Source organism: Rhinatrema bivittatum, chromosome 8 (assembly GCF_901001135.1).
Source record: "Rhinatrema bivittatum chromosome 8, aRhiBiv1.1, whole genome shotgun sequence".
NCBI classification, from domain to species: domain Eukaryota; kingdom Metazoa; phylum Chordata; class Amphibia; order Gymnophiona; family Rhinatrematidae; genus Rhinatrema; species Rhinatrema bivittatum.
This window is the reverse complement of record NC_042622.1, coordinates 271,771,555-271,793,596: the sequence shown is the minus strand read 5'-3', so window position 1 is coordinate 271,793,596 and position 22,042 is coordinate 271,771,555. Positions and strand designations below refer to the sequence as shown.

General features: G+C 44.3%; 1 protein-coding gene across 3 annotated transcripts in view; it reads right to left on the bottom strand.

The window, feature by feature from the left end:
- MELK (maternal embryonic leucine zipper kinase) overlaps positions 1 to 22,042 on the bottom strand; it is a 265,917-nt gene that overhangs the window by 122,978 nt on the left and 120,897 nt on the right. For all 3 annotated transcript variants that reach the window (XM_029610905.1, XM_029610904.1, XM_029610906.1), the window contains 2 exons: positions 21,405 to 21,503; positions 5,319 to 5,405 (listed from right to left, as the gene is read on the bottom strand). In XM_029610905.1, the coding sequence (XP_029466765.1) occupies positions 5,319 to 5,405; positions 21,405 to 21,503 (186 nt within the window). The remainder of the gene's footprint in view (positions 1 to 5,318; positions 5,406 to 21,404; positions 21,504 to 22,042) is intronic.

Here is a 22,042-nt window from a genome sequence, read left to right as displayed (position 1 = left end):
ACGGCTACCGTAGCCACTCTGGTGCCACCAGAATTACCGAACCAGGATGGTCCTCTAGGAGCTGGAGAATGCGCCCAATCAGGGGCCATGGAGAAAAGGCATACAGGAGGATTCCGGCTGGCCACTTGCAGACTAGGGAGTCTGCTACTGCCCCAATTTCCTTCTTTCGGCTGAAGAACCGGTCCGTCTTGGCATTGACATGGGTCGCCATGAGGTCCAGTTGGGAACTCCCCATCAGGCACAAATGTGATTCCAACCCTCCCGGGTTAGTTCCCACTCCCCGGGATCCAGCTGTTGACGACTGAGAAAGTCTGCCTGCACGTTCACGCCTGCCACATGAGGCTACGAAGCCTTCCAGATGAAGCTCGGCCCAAGCAAAGATGAGGTGTGCTTCCTGTGCCACGGCCGGACTCCTGGTTCTTCCCTGGCGATTAAGATATGCCACCGTGGTGGCGTTGTCCGAAAAGACTCGAACCATTCTCCCCTGCACCAGGGACTGGCATGCCAACAACGCTTTATGGACTGCCCTTGTCGCTTGGTGATTGATAGACTATGACCGTTTGGGTAAGGACCAAGTTCCTTGCACCGCATGACCAGGCACATTGCTCCCCAGCCTTGAAGGCTCAAATCCATTGTCACGATCACCCAATCCGTGACTTCGAGGGGCATCCCCTTCTGTAAGTTGTCTTCCGACAACCACCATTGCAGGCTGAACCTGATTCGCTGCAACAAAGGCAGGGGCACCTGGTATTGCTCAGACACTGGGTTCCACAGCAACAGAAGGTCTCTGCAACGGTCTCAAGTGAGCGAAGTCCCAAGGCACCAATTCCAACATTGAAGCCATGAACCCCAGAACTTGTAGGTAATCCCACACTCTAGGTATTGGAAGCTGTAACAAGAGACGCACATGTTGCTGCAATTTATACATCCTGTCATTCGTGAGAAACACCTTGCCCTGGAGGGTGTCGAAACGAAGCAAATGTTGCTTACCTGTAACAGGTGTTCTCACAGGACAGCAGGATGTTAAGTCCTCACATATGGGTGACATCATCAGGATGGAGCCCAATCACGGAAAACTTGTCAAAGTTTCCAGAACTTTGACTGGCCCCTACTGGGCATGCCCAGCATGGCACTAACCCTGCAGCCAGCAGGGATCCCCCTTCAGTCTTATTTGAAAGCTACAGGCAGTGCCAAAAAATAAAAACAAAAAAACGTTACGAACCCAACACCGTGGGGCGGCAGGCAGGTTTCGTGAGGACTAACATCCTGCTGTCCTGTGAGAACACCTGATACAGGTAAGCAACATTTGCTTTCTCACAGGACAAGCAGGATGTTAGTCCTCACATATGGGCGAGTACCGAGCTGAGGATGTCCGAATATGCACCAAATATACCCAACGGCGTGCAACAGGCACAACAACTTGGGTGGAATTTGGTAGAGGGCATCCTGAACCCCACTGGGCAGGCGGAAGGGTGTAGGTATGTCACATTGGAAATAAGTTACGCAGGACAGACTGGCCGTAGATGGAATCTTGTCTTCCGGCTTTGTCCAAGCAATAGTGGGCTGCGAAAGTGTGGAGAGAACTCCAGGTGGCAGCCCTGCAAATGTCAGGAAGCAGCACCAATCGTAAGTGTGCTATTGAAGTCGCCATGGCCCTCACAGAGTGTGCTTTGACACGGTCTTGAAAAGGAATACCTGCTTGCTGATAGCAAAGAGATATGCAGTCCGCCAACCAGAAGGAGAGAGTCTGCTAACCCACAGGTTGCCCTAATTTATTGGGATGGAAAGAAACGAATGAGTACACTTCCTGTGGGCAAGTGTACGGTCTAGGTAGAACACTAAAGCCCGTTTACAGTCAAGGGTATGCAGAGCCTGTTCCCCTGGATTGGAATGGGGCCTGGGAAAGAAGGTAGGTAGTATGATGGATTGATTAATGTGAAACTCCAAAACTATCGTGGGCAAAAATTTAGGGTGAGTGTGGAGTACCGCCCGATCCTGCAGGAGTTTAGTGTAAGGCGGATAGGTAACTAGGGCCTGTAACTCACTAACCCTGCGAGCTGAAGTGATAACCAAAAAGGAAAATCACTTCCCATTTGAGATATTTTAAGTCACAGGAGTGAAGAGGCTCGAATGGTGGTTTCATGAGCAGACCAAGAACTATTTATTTTATTTATTTTATTTAGCATTCGTTTATATACCGAGGTATAGCAGACATTGCCTTCACTCCGGTTTACATTATAACAAACCAGTTACATTTAAATTCATAACAGTATAACAGAAATTGAAATAGAACAATAACTTAATAAAAAGACAATAAATATATTATACATTAGATATATGACTGTATGCCAATCTTGAACGGGGACGGTTGATACCGAATCAAAAAACGAGAAAAGGTTTCTGCGAGTCGGGGCGGTCGTCATAGGAGGGGGAATGTTGGTATAAAATGGGACGTGTTGTGGATGTGATAAGAGATTAAGATTAAGGTCCCAAGAAGGGGCCGGAGGACGTAAAAGTGGCTTGATATGGAGCAAGCCCTTTAAAAAGCGTGTTACGAGGGGTTGTACTGATCTAGGGACATCCCCGACACCTTTATGGAAGGCGGCTACCGCACTGACATGCATTCTGATGGAAGAGGTCTTTAAACCTGACTCCGACAAATGCCAGAGATAGTCCAAAAACCTTTGGATTGGACAGGAAAAGAGATCAAGGGACTGCGAAGTGCACCATGATGTGTACCTTTTCCATTTATAGGAATAAGATTTTCTTGTGGAAGGTTTTCGCGAAGCAATCAGGACACGAGAAACCGAATCTGAAAGGTTAAGTGGTTGAAGGATTAACCTTTCAACATCCATGTCATCGGGGACAAGGCCCGAAGATTGGGATGGTGTAGGCATCAGTTGTTTTAAGTGATCAGATGCGGGTCCATTCCCAAGGGAATGTGCCTGCAGATGGAGAGATCCTGGAGTATAGGAAACTAGACTTGGCGTGGCCAGTGAGGTGCTATCAGGATCATGGTTCCCTTGTCCTGACGTAGTTTCACGAGAGTCTTCGAAAGAAGAAGAAGTGGAGGGAATGCATAGAGCAGGCCGGTTGCCCACGAGAGGGAGAATGCATCTCTGGGCTGAGAGCGCTCGCTCCGAATGAGGGAGCAGTAGTTGTCCACTTTGTGGTTCTGAGGGGACGCAAAGAGGGCTGTCTGGGGGTATCCCCATTGGCGAAAGATTGAGGGTCGCTACAGAGGGGTTGAGAGACCACTTGTGTGGCTGGAAGACACGACTCAGTTTGTCTGCCAAGACATTGTCCACCAGCAAATAGGTGGCCCTGAGGAACATCGAGTGGGAGAGCGTTTCCGACCAAATTTGTGCAGCTTCCTGACAAAGGAAGGAGCCTGTGCCTCCCTGCTTGTTGATGTACCACATGGCCACCTGGTTGTCCGTCTGAATCAGGATGACGTGATTTGACAGGCGTTCCTGAAAAGCCCTGAGAGCATATCGCATTGCTCGAAGTTCTAGGAAGTTTATTTGATGTTTGGCTTCCCCTGGAGACCAAGACCCTTGTGTCTGTAGCTTGTCCACATGGGCTCCCCACCCGAGGTTGGAAGCGTCGGTGGTGAGAATGAGTTGAGGATCTGGCACTTGAAAGGGCAGACCCTGGAGGAGATTGTTGTGATTTGTCCACCAGGCGAGAAAGACTGAGTGAGTCTGTGATGTGGACAATGGTCGACAGAGGCTGAACAGCTTGAATCCATTGTGACCTCAGAGTCCAATGCATGAGTCTCATGGCCAGGCAGGCCATTGGTGTGACATGGACTGAGGACGCCATGTGTCCTAAAAGGACGAGGAATTGGCGAGCTGTTGCTTTATGCTGAGCGAGAGACACAAGGGTTAGCGCTCGTTGTTGAGGGAGAAAGGCTTTTGCCTGCAAGGTGTCCAAGTCTGCCCCAATGAACGACAAGGTTTGAGATGGAACTAAATAGGATTTTTTGTAATTGACGAGAAATCCTAGAGAAATTAGAGGTAACAAGCAATTCCCTGTAGAAAAATGCATGACCATCTGCTGGAGACTGAGAATAGCGGTCATTGATGTCAGTGCAGGGGTATATTATAGATATATATATTGAATTTGATGTCACATTTTCCCATGCAAGAGAAGTGAAAAAATTGGTTTCTTAGCATTCAGACAGGTTAATCCACACTAGTGGGTTATGCATCTCTACCAGTAGATGGAGACAAAGCAAAGCTGATGTCACGGTATGTGTGTGTATATATATATATAATAGAGGATATATATATATATATATATATATATATATATATATATATATATAAATTGGTTTCTTAGCATTCAGACAGGTTAATCCACACTAGTGGGTTATGCATCTCTACCAGTAGATGGAGACAAAGCAAAGCTGATGTCACGGTATGTGTGTATATATGTGTGTGTGTATATATATATATATATATATATATATATATATATATATATATATATATATATATATATATATACATACATATATACATACATATACACACACACATATATACACACATACCGTGACATCAGCTTTGCTTTGTCTCCATCTACTGGTAGAGATGCATAACCCACTAGTGTGGATTAACCTGTCTGAATGCTAAGAAACCAATTTTTTCACTTCTCTTGCATGGGAAAATGTGACATCAAATTCAATGTCTAATGCTCAAATCTGCAAGGCCTTTTATAAAAAGGTGAAAAGCCATAAATAGAATCCATATCATTGTCATCACAATGTTAGAACTGTATAAATGGCTCTTCATAGACTGATTGACCTCCTGCACTGCTCATATTAGATGTCATCTTTCAACATGTCTGCATTTCTTGGTCTTTTTCAGTCTAGGAACCATAGTTGGGAAATGTCTCTTTTGCACATAGTCTTCATAAGGTTTTAGTAAAAAAAACAAAACAAAAAAAAAACAAGTTACTAGTGTATTTGATGAATCCTCAATGGAAACATTCACTTATGAAGTTGTTCATGACTGCAGCTATATATGCTACTCATGATTCTTTTTCTTATTTTTAATAAAAATGCAAAAATACAAGTAGCAGATATAGACTAATGATTTTTCCTCTTACAAGAAAACTGATCAGCAAATCAAGATGATACATAGAACCAATGAACAACTGTCTGGTAACCAGCATCTAGGTATTTTTGAGTGCCCCTTTCAACCTCATAAGGTCTACAGTAACTATCTTCTTTCTGTGCAGAGTGTTTTACCCACATCACAAAATGAAAACAAGTATTACTTGAACACATGGATAGAAAAAATATCTCTTACCTCAGAAACCAAGTCAGTCGTGCTTTGTTTACTGAGTTTGTGGAACACTGAAAGTTCAGTAATGCAGTCTTCATCAAGATACCCAAGCTACAAGAAAATATAAAGTTTGATTTAGAGGACCTTTCCTATCATGGTCTGTGCCTTTCTTTCAAAATAATGTACATCATTACAAACTAAAATTAATGAAAAATGGAGAAATTTGTTCTTATCTAGATTTCATTTTCTTAAATCCAAGAAACATTGGAAGCCGATCAATAATGCCGAAAAAGCAGGACAAAATGTAGTGATTGGTGTAATCAGGATTCTTTATTGGTGTTAGCCGACTCTGGCAGAGTTTCGCTCACGCAGGAGCTGCTTCAGGGGCTACTACAAGAACAATATTAATTGGAATCACATAAGACTGACATACATATACATTGACAAATGAACATAAATATGTTTTTATTACATATAAAATGTAAACGACAAAAATGACAACCTAAAAAAATGTTTTTTTAAAATATAATTAAAATATTTAAAAAATTAACAAACATGTATAAATTAACGATGAATTAAAATCAAACCACAAAGTTGTGTACTCATATTGTACCAATGTATAATTAACGTGACCTTGTGCAACTTATAACTATGAAGTGCAAAATTTGTCTGTATGTGTATGTCTAAGATAAAAGGACGTGGTATGAACAGGAGAAAGTCTATTAAGGGAAGACTTATGTATTAATATTCAATACCTGTACCAATGGTTGCTTATATGTGTTCATTTCCCATATAACACCATGTGTTCCCTCTGTTCCCCAGTAATTCCAATTGATATGATGTGAAGTTCTCATATTATTCATATAAGATCATTCAAGCAACCATTGGTACAGGTATTGATTTTAATTCATCGTTAATTTATACGTTTATTATATTTTTTTATATTAATTTTTTTATTTTAATTAAAAAAACGTTTTTAGGTTGATGTCATTTTTAAGTTGTTTACATTTTATATGTAATAAACACATTTATGTTCATTTGTCAATGTATATGTATGTCAGTCTGTGATTCCAATTAATATTGTTCTTGTAGTAGCCCCTGAGGCAGCTCCTGAGTGAGCAAAACTCGGCCAGAGTCGGGGTAACACCAATAAAGAATCCTGATTACACCGATCACTACAGTTTGTCCTGCCTTTTCTTAAATCCACCAGACCAGTCCAGATGGATGGATTATACCAGTGAGCAGATGGAGACGGAGGCTAACAGGTTTGCTGACATCACTCCTTGTAGGTATTTGTGCTGTCCTCAGCCTGCTATTATAGAGTATATCAGTTGTCCCTCCACCCCAACCAGGATACTTCCAGAAGGGAGTAGATAATATCTAGAAGCTCTTCTTTATTTTAACATACTTAACTTCAGATTTACCAAAGACGAAAAACAAACCATTTGTTCTTCTTAAAGATGCAATAGCAGATATCATTTGAAAAAATAGGGAGAGCCCTGGACTGCTTTGGCTAAATTCAAGGAAAGGAAATTATCAGGTAAGAATACATTTCTCCTTCATCCAACCAGACCAGTCCAGACACATGGGATGTACCAAAGCTATTTCTCAAGAGGACAGGATACTGCCAAACCCACTCGATTTTTTGAGCCAAATGTAGTTTCTTCCGAAGTTCAAACATCAAGCTAATAGCACTTCAAAAGTGACTGTAAGAAAGACCAGGTTTAACAATTTCTTCCGGCAAAACCAACTGAAGTTCCACACATGAAGCCACTTGCAACCGAGTGGAATGTTCCCTCACACTCTTAGAGAATGACAATCATTTATCCACGTAGACTGCCGTAACCACAAACCTTTGAGCCAATGCACTAATGGAGCCTGTGTGTAACGCAAACACTCCTAAGCATAGCTTTCTGCAGCATACATCAGAGCTTGGTTGAAACCAGCTGCACTTCCTGAAGTCCTTTTATAGGCCATGCAGCCAGCACTTATTGTGGGCACCGATGTCACCTTAGCTCTGGTATATAAGGAAGCTCAGTACTACCAACCAGCACCTCAGCACCAGGTCTCCTTCCATGTTGCTGCCCGCAGTGCTACTTTGTGTTCCTGTCCTGCCAGGTTCCAATGTCCCTGCATTGCTGTGTTCCAGTCATCCTGCCTCACCTGTCTCCCCCGGTCTTCATCTCCTTGGCTTTGATCTTCATTTGCTGACCTCAGACCAGACACTGACCTCACCTTGCCTACCACAACTCCGCCTGGACTTCAACTATGCATTTGTTTGCTGTCTGCCTTAACCTCTGACCAAACGCTGACCCTGCCTTGCCTGCTACAACTTCAGCCTGTACAGACTTCTCTTGATCTACTATCAGCCTGTGGCCTGCCACATGGGACAGTGCCACCTTGCGGTACTCATCCTCACATTAGCCCAAAGGTCCATGCCATGTTACACTTTGAACCTAATTCACCTTTTCTTGGAGCTCAGATTATATACTTGGTCCAACTTTCTGAATTTATTCAAGGTCTTCAAATCTCAAGAGAATTCTCATATCCAGATGCAGAGTATTCCTCTCCACACAAATCTCTATGAAAAGAAGGGTCGGGAAATACCACCTGACCAAGATGAAAAGATGACCCCACTTTTAGAAGAAATGATGGAAGTGTACAAAGATTCACCATCTTGTCTGAAAAACAAAATTTCTTTGCAGGAACTCCGAAATCATTCCAGTTGAAGGATGGCTACTAAAAAATACCACCTCAGAGTGAGAAGGTTAACTGAATTACTCTTCAAGGACCCAAAGGATGAATCCACCAAAAAGGTCAAATCTACATTCAAATTCCAAGAGGGAAGATCTCCATAAGTAAAATCAAAATATTTTGTACAAAACAAAATAAGCTGTGCTAGAAAAAAACATGGAAAGATATAAAGGAAAAAAACCTCAAACACCGAGTGGTGAATCCTACTCAGTCAAGTTTTAATCACAGGCTAAAACTCCTCCTAATTAACCACACTAAATTAATGTACTTTTAATATCTTAATTGTCAAAACATTTAAATCTCTCAAAATTGTACACCTTGATATTTAACACACAATCAAAAGTACTCAGGGAAAAAAATCCTATCCCTTTCAACTAAAATACAGGCGTGCCACAAGGATCGGCACTAATCAGACTCGTTTAATTTTTATATCTCTCCAATATGTCATATTCTTTCCAGTCTGGATATGGGCTACTCTCTCTTTGCAGACTATATTCAAGTTTTTGTCCACATTATGGACTAATTATTCTTGATAAAATTGCCAAATGTTTGTCATATTTAGCAATAGCTTGTTATTCCTTGACCATCTTTTTAATATAGACAAAGACTAATTCTTTACTTTATCTAGATATCCAGACCCTGGTTCCTTAATGATAGATGGTGACAGATTCCAAGTATCACCCAGGCATGGAATCTTGGGGTCTTTATAGCCTCCTCTGTCACTGAAGCCACATATTAGTAAAGTAATAAAAAGGAACTTATTTTAAACTTCACATGCTATTGAGACTTCAACCTTTCCTAAGGGAATCTGATCTATGAACTCTGGTACATTCTCTGATATTATCGTCTCTAGACTACTGTAATTCTCTTCTTGGTTTTCCTCAAACGAGGATAAAATTTTAAATTTTAATGCTAGTATTTACATAAGAACATGCCACACTGGGTCAGACCAAGAGATCATCAAGCCCAGCATCCTGTTTCCAAACAGTGGTCAATTCAGGCTACAAGTACCTGGCAAGTACAAAAACACTAAGTAGATCCCATGCTACTGATGCCAGTAATAGCAGTGGCTAATATCTAAGACAACTTGATTAATAGCAGTTAAGGGACTTCTCCAAGAACTTATCCAAACCTTTTTTAAACCCAGCTAAGAACATAAGAAATTGCCATGCTGGGTCAGACCAAGGGTCCATCAAGCCCAGCATCCTGTTTCCAACAGAGGCCAAAACCAGGCCACAAGAACCTGGCTATTACCCAAACACTAAGAAGATCCCATGCCACTGATGCAATTAATAGCAGTGGCTATTCCCTAAGTAAATGTGATTAATAGCCGTTAATGGACTTCTCCTCCAAGAACTTATCCAAACCTTTTTTGAACCCAGCTACACTAACTGCACTAACCACATCCTCTGGCAACAAATTCCAGAGCTTTGTGCGTTGAGTGAAAAATAATTTTCTCCGATTAGTCTTAAATGTGCTTCTTGCTAACTTCATGGAATGCCCCCTAGTTGTCCTATTATTCGAAAGTGTAAATAACCGAGTCGCATCTACTCGTTCAAGACCTCTCATGATCTTAAAGACCTCTATCGTATCCCCCCTCAGCCGTCTCTTCTCCAAGCTGAACAGCCCTAACCTCTTCAGTCTTTCCTCATAGGGGAGCTGTTCTATCCCAGTTATTTTTGGTTGCTCTTCTCTGTACCTTCTCCATCGCAACTATATCTTTTTTGAGATGCGGCGACCAGAATTGTACACAGTATTCAAGGTGCAGTCTCACCATGGAGAGATATAGAGGCATTATGACATTTTCCGTTCTATTAACCATTCCCCTTCCTAATAATTCCTAACATTCTATTTGCTTTTTTGACTGCTGCAGCACACTGAGCCGATTTTAAAGTATTATCCACTATGATGCCTAGATTTTTCCTGGGTGGTAGCTCCTAATATGGAACCTAACAAACACCTTCTGAAAATCCAAATACACTACATCTACCGGTTCACCTTTATCCACATGTTTATTAACCCCTTCAAAAAAATGAAGCAGATATGATAGGCAAGACTTCCCTTGGGTAAATCCATGTTGACTGTGTTCCATTAAGTCATGTCTTTCTATATGCTCTACGATTTTGATCTTGAGAATAGTTTCCACTATTTTTCCAGGCACTGAAGTCAGGCTCACTGGTCTATAGTTACCTGGATCACCCCTGGAGCCTTTTTTAAATATTGGGGTTACACTGGCCACCCTTCAGTCTTCAGGTACAATGGATGATTTTAATGATGGGTTACAAATTTTAACTAATAGATCAGAAATTTCATTTTTTAGTTCTTTCAGTACCCTAGGATGCATACCATCCGGTCCAGGTGATTTGCTATTCTTTAGTTAGTCAATCTGGCCTATTACATCTTCCAGGTTCACAGTGATTTTGTTCAGTTCGTCTGACTCATCACCCCTGAAAACCATCTCCAGAACTGGTATCTCCCCAACATCCTCATTAATAACCACGGAGGCAAAGAATTCATTTAGTCTTTCTGCAATGGCCTTATCTTCCCTACTAGCCCCTTTAACCCCTCTGTCATCTAATGGTCCAACCGACTCCCTCACAGGTTTCTTGCTTTGGATATATTTTAAAAAGTTTTTATTATGAGTTTTTGCCTCTATGGCCAACTTCATTTCAAATTGTCTCTTCATCTGTCTTATCAATGTTTTACACTTAACTTGACAATGCTTGTTTTATCCTATATGTTTTATACAGCAGCTACACTAACTGCTGTAACCCCATTCTCTGGCAATGAATTCTAGAGTTTAATTGTGCGTTGAGTGAAAAAGAACTTTCTCCGATTAATTTTAAACGTGCCACATGCTATCTTCATGATGTGCCCCCAGTCCTTTTATTATCCGAAAGAGTAAATAACCGATTCACATTTACCAATTCTAGACCTCTCATGATTTTAAACACCTCTATCATATGCCCCCCCCCCCCCAAGCCATCTTTTCTCCAAGCTGAACAGTTCTAACCTCTTCAGCCTTTCCTCACAGGGCGAGCTGTTCCATCCCCTTTATCATTTTGGTCGCCCTTCTCTATACCTTCTCCATGAAAACTATATCTTTTCAGAGATGTGGAGACCAGAACTGTACACAGTATTTAAGGTACAGTATCACCATGAAGCGATAGAGACATTATGACACTTTCCATTTTATTCACCATTCCCTTCCTAATAATTAACATAGTTTGTTTTTTTTGACTGCTGCAGCACACTGAGCTGACGATTTCAATGTATTATCTACAGTGACGCCTAGATCATTTTCCTAGGTGGTAGCTCCTAATATGGAGCTTAACATCGTGTAACCACAGCAAGGATTATTTTCCCTATATGCAACACCTTGCACTTGTCCACATTAAATTTCATCTGCCAGTTGGATGCCCAATCTTCCAATCTTGCAAGGTCCTCCTGTAATTTATCACAATCCGCTTGTGATTTAACTATTCTGAATAATTTTGTATCATCCACAAATTTGATAATCTCACTCATAGTATTCCTTTCCAGATCATTTATACCAAGTAGTGATCAACAACACCTCATCAAAAATGATTGACCTCAAAACTGGAGTTCCACAACGTTTAGCCTTATCCGCTACCCTCTTCATTTACCTCCTACCCATCTGCCAACTACTAAAAGATCATGGAATCTCACATTTCCTCTACGCTGATGACATTCAGCTTCTAATTCCCATTCAAAACTCAATTGAAGACGCATACAAAAAAAAACATCAGATCTACTTATCTCAATCAAGCACTTACTAAACTCCCTGAAACTCAATCAACTTCGACAAAACTGAAATCATACTCATGGATAAAAAACCCAATCTAACTCCGCCACCCCTGACAATCCTAGATAAACAAATGACAACTATAATCCCTACCACCCATACCAGGAACCTTGGAGTTACTATCGATGCTGAACTCTCATTCAAACCCCACATTGTAAATAAAACAAAAGACAGATACCACAAGCTACTAACCCTACGACACATAAAGCCATTTCTCAACCCTTCTGACTTCAGAACCATCCTCCAACTGCTTATTTTCTCCACCTTCGATTAGTGCAACTCATTACTTATTGGAATCCCTTCATCATCCCTCAAACCTCTCCAAATACTGCAGAACTCAGCTGCCAGAATCCTTACCGGAAAAAAAGGAACTAACACATTACACCCATTTTAACCTCTCTTCACTGGCTTCCTATTTCTGCACGAATTACCTACAAATCCCTCCCACCCCCTCCCCCTCTCCCCAACTTCATTTCAAATTCTCTCTTCACCTGTCTTATCAATGTTTTACACTTAACTTGACAATGCTTATGTTTTATCCTATTTTCTTCAGATGGATCCTTCTTACAATTTTTGAATGATTTTTTTTTGGCTAAAATAGCCTCCTTCACCTCACCATTTAACCATGATGGTAATCGTTTTGCCTTCCTTCCACCTTCCTTAATGTGTTGAATACATATGGACTGCACCTCTAGGATTGTATTTTTAAACTATGTCCTTGCCTGTTGAACACTTAATCTTTACAGCTGCACCTTTCAGTTATTTTCTAACTATTTTCCTCATTTTATCAAAGTTTCCCTTTTGAAAGTTTAGTGTTAGAGCTGCAGATTTACTTATTGTCCCCCTTCCAGTTATTGGTTTAAATTTGATCACGTTATGATCACTGTTGCCAAGTGGCCCCACCACCATTACCTCTCACCAAATCTTGCGTTCCACTAAGAATTAAATCTAAAATAGCTCCCCTCTCTTGTTGGTTCCTGAACCAATTGCTCCATGAAGCAGTCACTTATTACATCCAGGAACTTAGTCTCTAGCAAGTCCGGATGTTACATTTATCCAGTCAATTCCTTATAACTAGAGCTTCTATTCTCCCCTCACCTAAACAGATAAGACTGGAACACTCGTGAAATATGCTTTTCTTATCTGGCGCCCAGTCTTTGGAATTCTTTTCCTTTGTCGTTGTCCCATCAAAAAAACTATGCCAAATTTAGAAGTCCCTTAAAATTTTGCTCCTCTGATTTTACAGATATCTATATTTTAAGTATTTATACAGATATTTAATGTGACTTTCTATAGTTTACTATAGTTTGTATTTTTTTAATAGTATTTTCAATGTTTAGACTTTTTTATTTTAAATTTTAGTTTTAGATTGTTTCTATAATGTTGGGATTACTTACCTGATAATCTCCTTTTCCTTAGTGTAGACAGATGGACTCAGAACGAATGGGTATAGTATCCGCGTGCTAGCAGTTGGAGACGGATCTGACGTCAGCACGGGGTATATATACCCCCACAGGAAGCGTAGCAACTCAGTAATCTTCCTTGCAAAAGCTGTTATGGATGTACTGATGATCAATGAAATTAGTGGAACAGGATTCCCCTGACCGATTGATAGGAGCTGGAGACCACCAGCATTCACAACCGGAAGGCGTCGACACCTGGTAGAGTGGACGCTCTTATGTAAGAACATGATATGGCCTACCTTGAATCGGTGAAACCCATGTATACTGGCAGCCTGGGCGGGATGCTGAGTCCACACTAAGGAAAGGAGATTATCAGGTAAGTAATCTCAACATTTCCTGGCGTGTAGCCAGATGGACTCAGAACGAATGGGATGTACAAAAGCTTTACTCCCAGCCTGGGGCCTGAGGACCGTGTAGGACTGCCCTCGCAAATGCTGTGTCCTTCCTGGCCTGGACATCCAGACGGTAGAACCTGGAGAAGGTATGGAGGGAGGACCATGTCGCCGCTTTACATTTCTTTTTTTTTTTTTTTTAATTCTTTATTTCTCAAATTTTCACAAACAATTACACAAAATAATATATTTGTTTGAAACAGTTTCATGATATACCAAGAAACCAAATTATAAGTACAAATGGTCATATAATCATCGATATATAACTCTTGACATAATTCCATTTAAATTTAGTATATCAATGAATCCAAGCAAGAAAATTGGGGGGGGCGTAATTACTATACTTGAGAAGACACAGGTAAATTATTTAGGAAAACCTCAGACATAGTACTACACTAAATTCTTTCATATTCTAGTTTGGTGGTGGCTGACTTTTACCAATCAGGAATTCTCTCAAATGCTCGGGGTTAAAGAAAACAAACATTGCTGGAAATTTTTACAATGCATCTACAAGGATAGCGAAGATGGAAACTCGCTCCTAATGCCAAGACTTCCTCTCTCATAGTAAGAAAAACTTTTCTACGCAATTGGGTCGGCCGGGATAAATCAGGAAATAATCGGACAGACTGGCCTAAATATAACTCTTTTATATTTTTAAAATACGCTCTCATTATCATGCTGAAATCTTGTTCCGAGTATAGTGATATAAACACAGCCCTTTCTATAATTTCTACCTCAGAATTTTCTAGATACTGGGTGAGATTCTCAATATCAGGTCTATTCTCTTCTCTTGTTACAGCATTACCAGTTCTTTGCACCAAAAAACTGATCTTCACAGGAGGTATTTGTTCCAATGGAATTTTCAAGACCTCTTGTAGATATTTTTTTGAAGGTCACTATTGGTAATTCACCCAATATTTTTGGGAAATTTAGAAGTCTGATGTTCAAATGTCTAAGGAAATTTTCCACGGCTTCCAAACGTCTCGCTGAATTTAGGGATTCTTTCATTAGACTCAAGGATACATCTTGTAACTTTCTCATATCCTGGTTTAGTGCTTCAGTTGCTTGTGCTTGCTCTTGTTGTGCACGACAACTATCACCAGCCACTAAATCCAGTTTTTTCCCCAAGTTCATAATTTGAGAGGTTTGTTCCTTGATTAGCTTTGACATACCTGCCATCATTCCCCAGAGAGAATCTAGGGACAACCTCTGGCTTGACCAAATCCTCCGTCTCCAAGCTGTTTAATCCAAACTCACCCGGTGTACCGTGTTCCTCCCGGGTCAAGGAAGCCACTCCTCCCACTGCTCCTATCTCCGGAGGCTCCTGCGGATTCTGCCGGGTGAGGGTAGGGAGATTCTCCAACTCACCGCCATTTCTTCCCGCGGGCACAGCTTCGATGGGACTTTCACCCTCCGTCAATAATTGTGTCGAAGTGGCAGGTTTGGGTGAGGAAGCGTATGGAGGTTGTCTAGAATCCGGCGGGCTTAAGGTGACTTCCCCGGGCGAAATCGAAGCTTCTCTCTGCGAAATGCCAATAGGGCTCACCGTCTGTTGCTGCTGTGAGGTGGTTGTGTACTGCGTTATTAATCTCTGCTCTACTGCCTGATCAGGGTCCGCAGGAAACACCCTGATCCTGCCCTTGCATTTATGCGGCATAATTTCTAAATAAGAAAACCAGTTGTTTGTTTGAAAGTAACAGCAAGGCGAGAGCAGCATTAGCAACGACTGTCTATGTCGCCATCTTGGAAACACCTTCTATCCGCTTTACATATTTCTGCAGGTGACAGCATCCTGGATTCTGCCCAAGATGCTGCTTGGGCTCTGGTAGAATGAGCCCCGACTTGTAGAGGCGGCGACTTCCCGGCCTCTACGTAAGCTGCTCTAATAACTTCTTTAATCCAGCGGGTGATGGTGGGCCGAGAGGCCGCTTCACCTTGTTTCTTTCCGCTGTGCAGGATGAACAGATGGTCCGTCTTTCGTACTTCTTGTGTCAATTCCAGATATCTGTGCAGCAATCTGCCGATGTCGAGATGGCGTAACAAACGCCCTTCTTCAGATTTCTTCAAACCCGCTGTGGTAGGCAAGGATATGGTTTGATTGAGGTGAAATTGTGAGACTACCTTCGGCAAGGATGGAACCGTGCGAAGATGGATAGCCTCTGGAGTGATCCTAAGGAAGGGATCCTGGCAGGACAGCGCCTGTAGCTCTGAGATACGGCGTGCTGAACATACGGCCAGCAAAAACACCATCTTCAAAGTTAGAGAACGGAGAGACAGGCCCCGAAGGGGTCTGAAGGTGGATCCCGCGAGGAAATCCAAAACTATGTTGAGGTTCCACAAAGGCACTGGCCACTTCAGTGGCAGACGAATGTGCTTGACTCCTTTCAGGAAGCGAGAAACATCTGGATGCGTGGCAATGGTCTTGCCATCCCCCCTGGGACCGTAGCAAGACAGTGCAGCTACTTGAACCTTGATGGAGCTGAGGGAGAGACCCTTCTGAAGCCCATCCTGCAGGAAATCCAAAACAATAGGAATAGTGGTCGCATGTGGATTGGTGTCCTGAGTATCGCACCAGTCTTCAAATATTCTCCAGATCCTTACGTAGGTGAGGGATGTGGAAAACTTGCGGGCTCGGAGGAGTGTATCTATCACGGGCTCCGAGTAACCCCTTTTCTTCAGTCTAGCCCTCTCAATGGCCAGACCGTAAGAGAGAATTGAGCCGGATCCTCGTGGAGGATGGGACCTTGACGAAGCAGGTCCCTGAGAGGAGGCAGGGGAAGGGGCTCCCCTGCCAGTAGTCTTCTCATGTCCGCGTACCAGGGTCTTCTTGGCCAATCTGGAGCCACTAGAAGAACTAGGCCCCGGTGCTTCTGAATCTTGTTGATGATGGCGCCCAGCAGAGGCCATGGAGAAAAAGCATAGAGCAGAGTCCCTGGAGGCCATGGCTGAACCAGGGTGTCGATCCCGTGTGAGAACGGATCTCGCTTGCGGCTGAAGTATCTGGGTACTTGAGCATTGGACTTGTCTGGAATCCCCCAGTGATCCACAATCATCTGGAAGGCTGTGGGTGACAGCTGCCATTCCCCCGGATTTAGGCTCTCTCTGCTGAGGAAGTCTGCCGTGGTGTTGTCCTTCCCGGCAATGTGGACGGCGGAGATGTCCTGAAGATTCGCCTCTGCCCAAGCCATCAGCGGGGCTCTCTCTAGAGATACCTGTCGGCTTCTGGTTCCGCCCTGACGGTTGATGTATGCCACCGTGGTGGCGGACATCACTGACTGCTCTGTTCTTCAATCTGTGAGCAAATCGCAGGCAGGCTAACCGGACTGCTCGTGCCTCTAGACGGTTGATGTTCCACCCCGACTCTTCTCTGTTCCACTGCCCTTGTGCGGTGAGTTCTTCGCAGTGTGCTCCCCAGCCGCTCAGGCTGGCATCTGTGGTGAGCAGAGTCCACATGGGGGAGGACATCTTCGACCCCCTGCTCGTGTGGTTGGACTGCAACCACCATCGTAACTGGGTCCGCACTCTGGCTGGCAGAGGGAGATGCACGAAATAATTCCGGAAGCGGGGGCTCCAGCGAGAGAGCAGGGAGCATTGTAGAGGTCTCATATGGGCCCTTGCCCAGGGCACCACTTCCAGGGTGGAGGCCAAGAGGCCGAGAACCTGCAGATAATCCCAAACTATGGGCCGGCTGGCTCCCATCAAGGACCGGAGACGCATCTGAAGTTTTAACCTTCTCTTGGTAGTGAGACTGACTGTGTCTGCCTGGATGTCGAACTGTACTCCCAGGTATTCCAGTGATTGGGAAGGCTGTAGGCAACTCTTGTTGAGGTTGACTACCCATCCCAGGCTTTCCAGAAGGGCGATCACTCTGTTGGTTGCCCGATGGCTCTCCTCCCGTGATTTCGCCCTGATCAGCCAATCGTCCAGGTAGGGATGGACCAGGATTCCTTCCCTTCTGAGCGCCGCTGCTACCACTACGACCACCTTGGTGAAGGTCCGCAGCGACGTGGCTAACCCGAAGGGCAGAGCCGGGAATTGGAAGTGGCGTCCCAGAACCTTGAAGCGTAGGTAGCGCTGATGATCCGGATGGATCGGAATATGCAGGTAAGCTTCTGACAAGTCCAAGGCCGTGAGGAATTCTCCTGGCTGTACTGCGGTCTCGACTGAGTGCAGAGTTTCCATGCGAAACCTCGGGACCCTTAAGTATCAATTGACTGACTTGAGGTCCAACACGGGCCGGAAAGTGCCCTCTTTCTTGGGTACCATGAAATAAATGGAATAGTGTCCAGAATTCATTTCCCAGGCAGGTACTGGGATGATGGCTTTCAAGGACAGGAGCCTCGCCAGGGTAGTTTCCAAGGCTGCCTTCTTGTGTATGGGACACGAAGATTCCACAAACCTGTCCGGAGGGAGATGATGAAAGTCCAGATAATACCCCTCTCGGATGATGGCGAGGATCCACTGGTCTGACGTAATCTCGACCCATCTGGGGTAGAAGAGGGTTAACCTGCCCCCTATGGCTCCGTTCCCCAGATGGATCGGCTGACTCTCATTGGGAGGCACGGCCGGGACCCGAACCCAAGCCGGCTCCCCTCTTGCGCTGCTTGTTCCGAAAGGACTGGTTCCTGGCCTGAGGACGAGGTGCCTGGTAGCGACTCTTATAGGGAGTGAAGCGCTGGGAGCTTCTACCTCTGGAGAGCCTTGGAAAGGCGCGCTGGTTCCTTCTGAACCGATCTTCTGGCAGTCGGGGTACTGGAGAGGTGCCCCATATGCTGGCCAGTTTATCATGGTCGCTGCCAAACAGGAAAGAACCCCTAAAGGGCATTCTGGTGAGATGTGTCTTCGAAGGCGCATCGGCTGACCAATTCCGTATCCAGAGCTGCCTCGGAGGATGAGACCCCCTTGGCTGTTGTACGGACTAGGTCTGATGCAGCATCTGTGAGGTGCGAGAGAGCTGACTCCATGTCTGTTGCCGGAGCATTGTTCCTGACCTGTGACAAACAGGAACGCGTCACCACTGTGCAGCAGGTTGCGATCCACAAAGATAGAGCTGCTACCTCAAAGGTCTGTTTCAGGATGGCATCCAGGCGGTCATGAGCCTCCTGGAGGGCCGCCCCCCTTCAACTGGAATGGTAGTGCGCTTGACCACAGCGCTGACCAAGGCGTCCACCTGAGGGCACACCAACATCTCCTCAATTGCCAGTTCCAGAGGGTACATGCCCGTCAGGGCCCGACCCCCTTTGAATGAGGCTGCTGGTGCAGCCCATTCTAAATCTATCAATTGCTGTGCTGCCTGTAAGAAGGGAAAATGGCGGGCTGGAGGACGAAGACCTTCCAGCAGAGGGTTCTGCGTAGAGGGCGCCGTAGTGCTGGGACCTGTAATAGCCAACTCCGCCAGGCACTGAGATACCAGGTCGGAGAGATCTTCCTTGAGAAAGAACCGTCTCATGGTTCGATATGGCTCAATCCCTGAGGGAAGTTCCCCCTCCTCCGGGGGCTCCGACTCATCCGCCGAGACATCAAAGTCCGCCTGAGCCGGACTGCTCGGAGGCGGGGGCCCCTGAGAAGAGTGCGAAGATCCAGGGGCAGGATCAGCTGGAGGAACAACCGCAGCGGTCATAGCAGCAGGGCCTGGACGGGAAGCTGACTGCATCTGTACAAAGGCATGAATCCCCTTAAAGAGATCCACCCAGGAAATGGAAGCGGTCTCTAGTCGTCTGGGTACCAGGTCCCCCGGGATTCCAGGTTGTTCGAGACTGCCCGCTAGATCCGGTTTGGCCCCTGGGGAACTGTCAGCAAACCTCGGTTGCGACTGGTCCTGGCCCGAGGCTCCCACTGCCTCCTCACATTGGGCACAAAGGGAGTCTGGCTCCTCGCTATGCATAGCCCTAAGCTGGCATGCTGAGCACAGGCCGAGGGCTTTAATGCCAGCATCAGGAGGTGCTGCCGCTGAGGCGTTCTGTTCCATTAAGGAATATGCGCTTAATAATATGCGGCAGCAATATGCGCTCAATACAATAGGCGCTCAATAAATGCGGCAGCAATATGTGCTCAATACAACAGGCGCTCAATAATAAGCGGCAGCAATATATGCTTACTACAACAAGCGCTCAATAATATGCGGCAGCAATCTCAATGATATCCAGTATGTGCTCATGAGTATGCGATTAGCAATATACACTCAATGAAATTCAATATGCGCTCATTAGTATGCAGTCAGCAATATACGCACAATGATACACAATATGTGCTCCTTAATATGCGGTCAGCAATATGCACTCATCAACAGACGCCTTACATGGGCGCTCAATACCTGAACAAGGCAGAAAAAATGGCGACCTCCACGTCGTGCCACATGGAGACAACGCCGCCGATCCTCGTTCCTCGGAGACCAAAAAGTAAGAGATGTACGCCTTACCTGGTCCTCGGCGCTTCCCGGTTAGAACCCGGGCGGTCTCCGGCTGCGGGGGGAGAGGGGAAATACATTCACCGCCGCGCTTGAGGAAATGCACCCGCTGCCTTGTCCACGCTGGAACAGAGGCGCCTCTTTCGCCACGCTCGAGCCCTTCTCGCCCGGGGGCTACGTCCCTGCCGCGATTCGGCCACCGGACCGAGGTCTTAAACCTCCGGGGGATCGCGGAAATCACCCCGGGAAACTCAACTGGGGGAGGGACCCCAAGGGTATCACCGCAGGAGTGCGGGGCTCGATGTTCCTGAAGAAATTTAGTAAGAAGAATATAGAAAGTAGAAAGTAGATTGGAAACACGCTCAGTGAGCGTGCAGGCTCTCCAAACTGCTTTGGAGACGGAAATTACTGAGTTGCTACGCTTCCTGTGGGGGTATATATACCCGTGCTGACGTCAGATCCGTCTTCAACTGCTAGCATGAGCATACTATACCCCATTCGTTCTGAGTCCATCTGGCTACACGCCAGGAAATTTGTATTGCTCAATTTTAGCTTTACTGTATAGTATGTTTATTTTAATTTATGCTAATCAACTTGGTCTCACAAGAACCCCAATGTTCAAAGAATCAGTTTATGTACTCAGTGAAGGTAACTCTCTGTAAATAATCAAAGTGCACCGGTACAAAATTAATAAGTCAGACGCGTTGGTAGGATATGACCTGTCATAATAGGCTACATCTGAATAGCAGTATCGCTAGATGATATGCCTTATTTATAATCATCGGTCATTCATAGACATCAATTTTTTTCAATAATTTTTGTTGCATTTAAGTGATTTGTTGCATTTAAGTGATAGTGAACTTAGCTTAATGCTGTGCTGTCGCTGAAGCCGCTACTGTGCCCGACATGGTTCCATGTTTCGAACCTACCCGGTTCTTTTTCAAGGGCTTAATTTTCAACGTTGTATTTGTAGTCCTTTCCTGTTCAGGTAATTCTGCATGCAATGACAGGTCATATCCTACCAACGCGTCTGACTTATTATTTTAATTTATGTACATTACATTGAAACACTTAAGAACTGATTCATCAAGAAACAAATAAAAATATAAATAAAAAATAAAAATAAATTGACATTTAAAATCTAAATAAAAATAGATAAATATGCTTGACTTGCACAGGAGCATTATACCTGGCAGAACTAAAGCAGAAACACATACAAACCAATAGCTATGCATAGTGTGATCTATGTTCCATGTGATCTATACTTACTGGATATTTACTCTGCCACTCAACAGGACATTTATAACCCTGCAGGAGCCAAGGGTGATTCAGAAGATGCTTAACTGTTATTCTTTTCTTTGGGTCTACCTATCAAGAGAACAGAGAACAAGTTAGCAAACAAGTTTCTTAAAAAAAAAAAAAAATCTTAGAATAGAGTACACTAGCTCACATCTTTCTAGGCCTTTAAGAGCAATGGAAACATTTGGTTCTTAATTGCCAATTCTTTCCTTGTGTCCTACCAGACCAGTTCAGATGCATAGGTTTTGCTCCCCTAGCAAAAGATGAAGACAGTAAGAGCTTTGCCAATGTCACCCTATATAGGTAACTCTGCCACCACCAGCACCTCAATATCTCTATATCAAAGCAAACTAAAAATTAACGATCCACCACCACCACTACCACCGTGTATGTGAGCAAAATACTCAGGTGAACCCCAATGGGACCTGATCAGTAGCTGTAAAGTTTCACACAGATTCTACAAGTCCAAGACAGGCTAAAGGCTAATCTGGGAAAGACTCTGGACTGGTCTGATAGGACTCAAGAAAATTGATAACCACATTTGTCCTTCCTTAGCCCATCAGACCAGTCCAGATGCGTGGGATGTACCCAAGCAACCCTTACTCCAA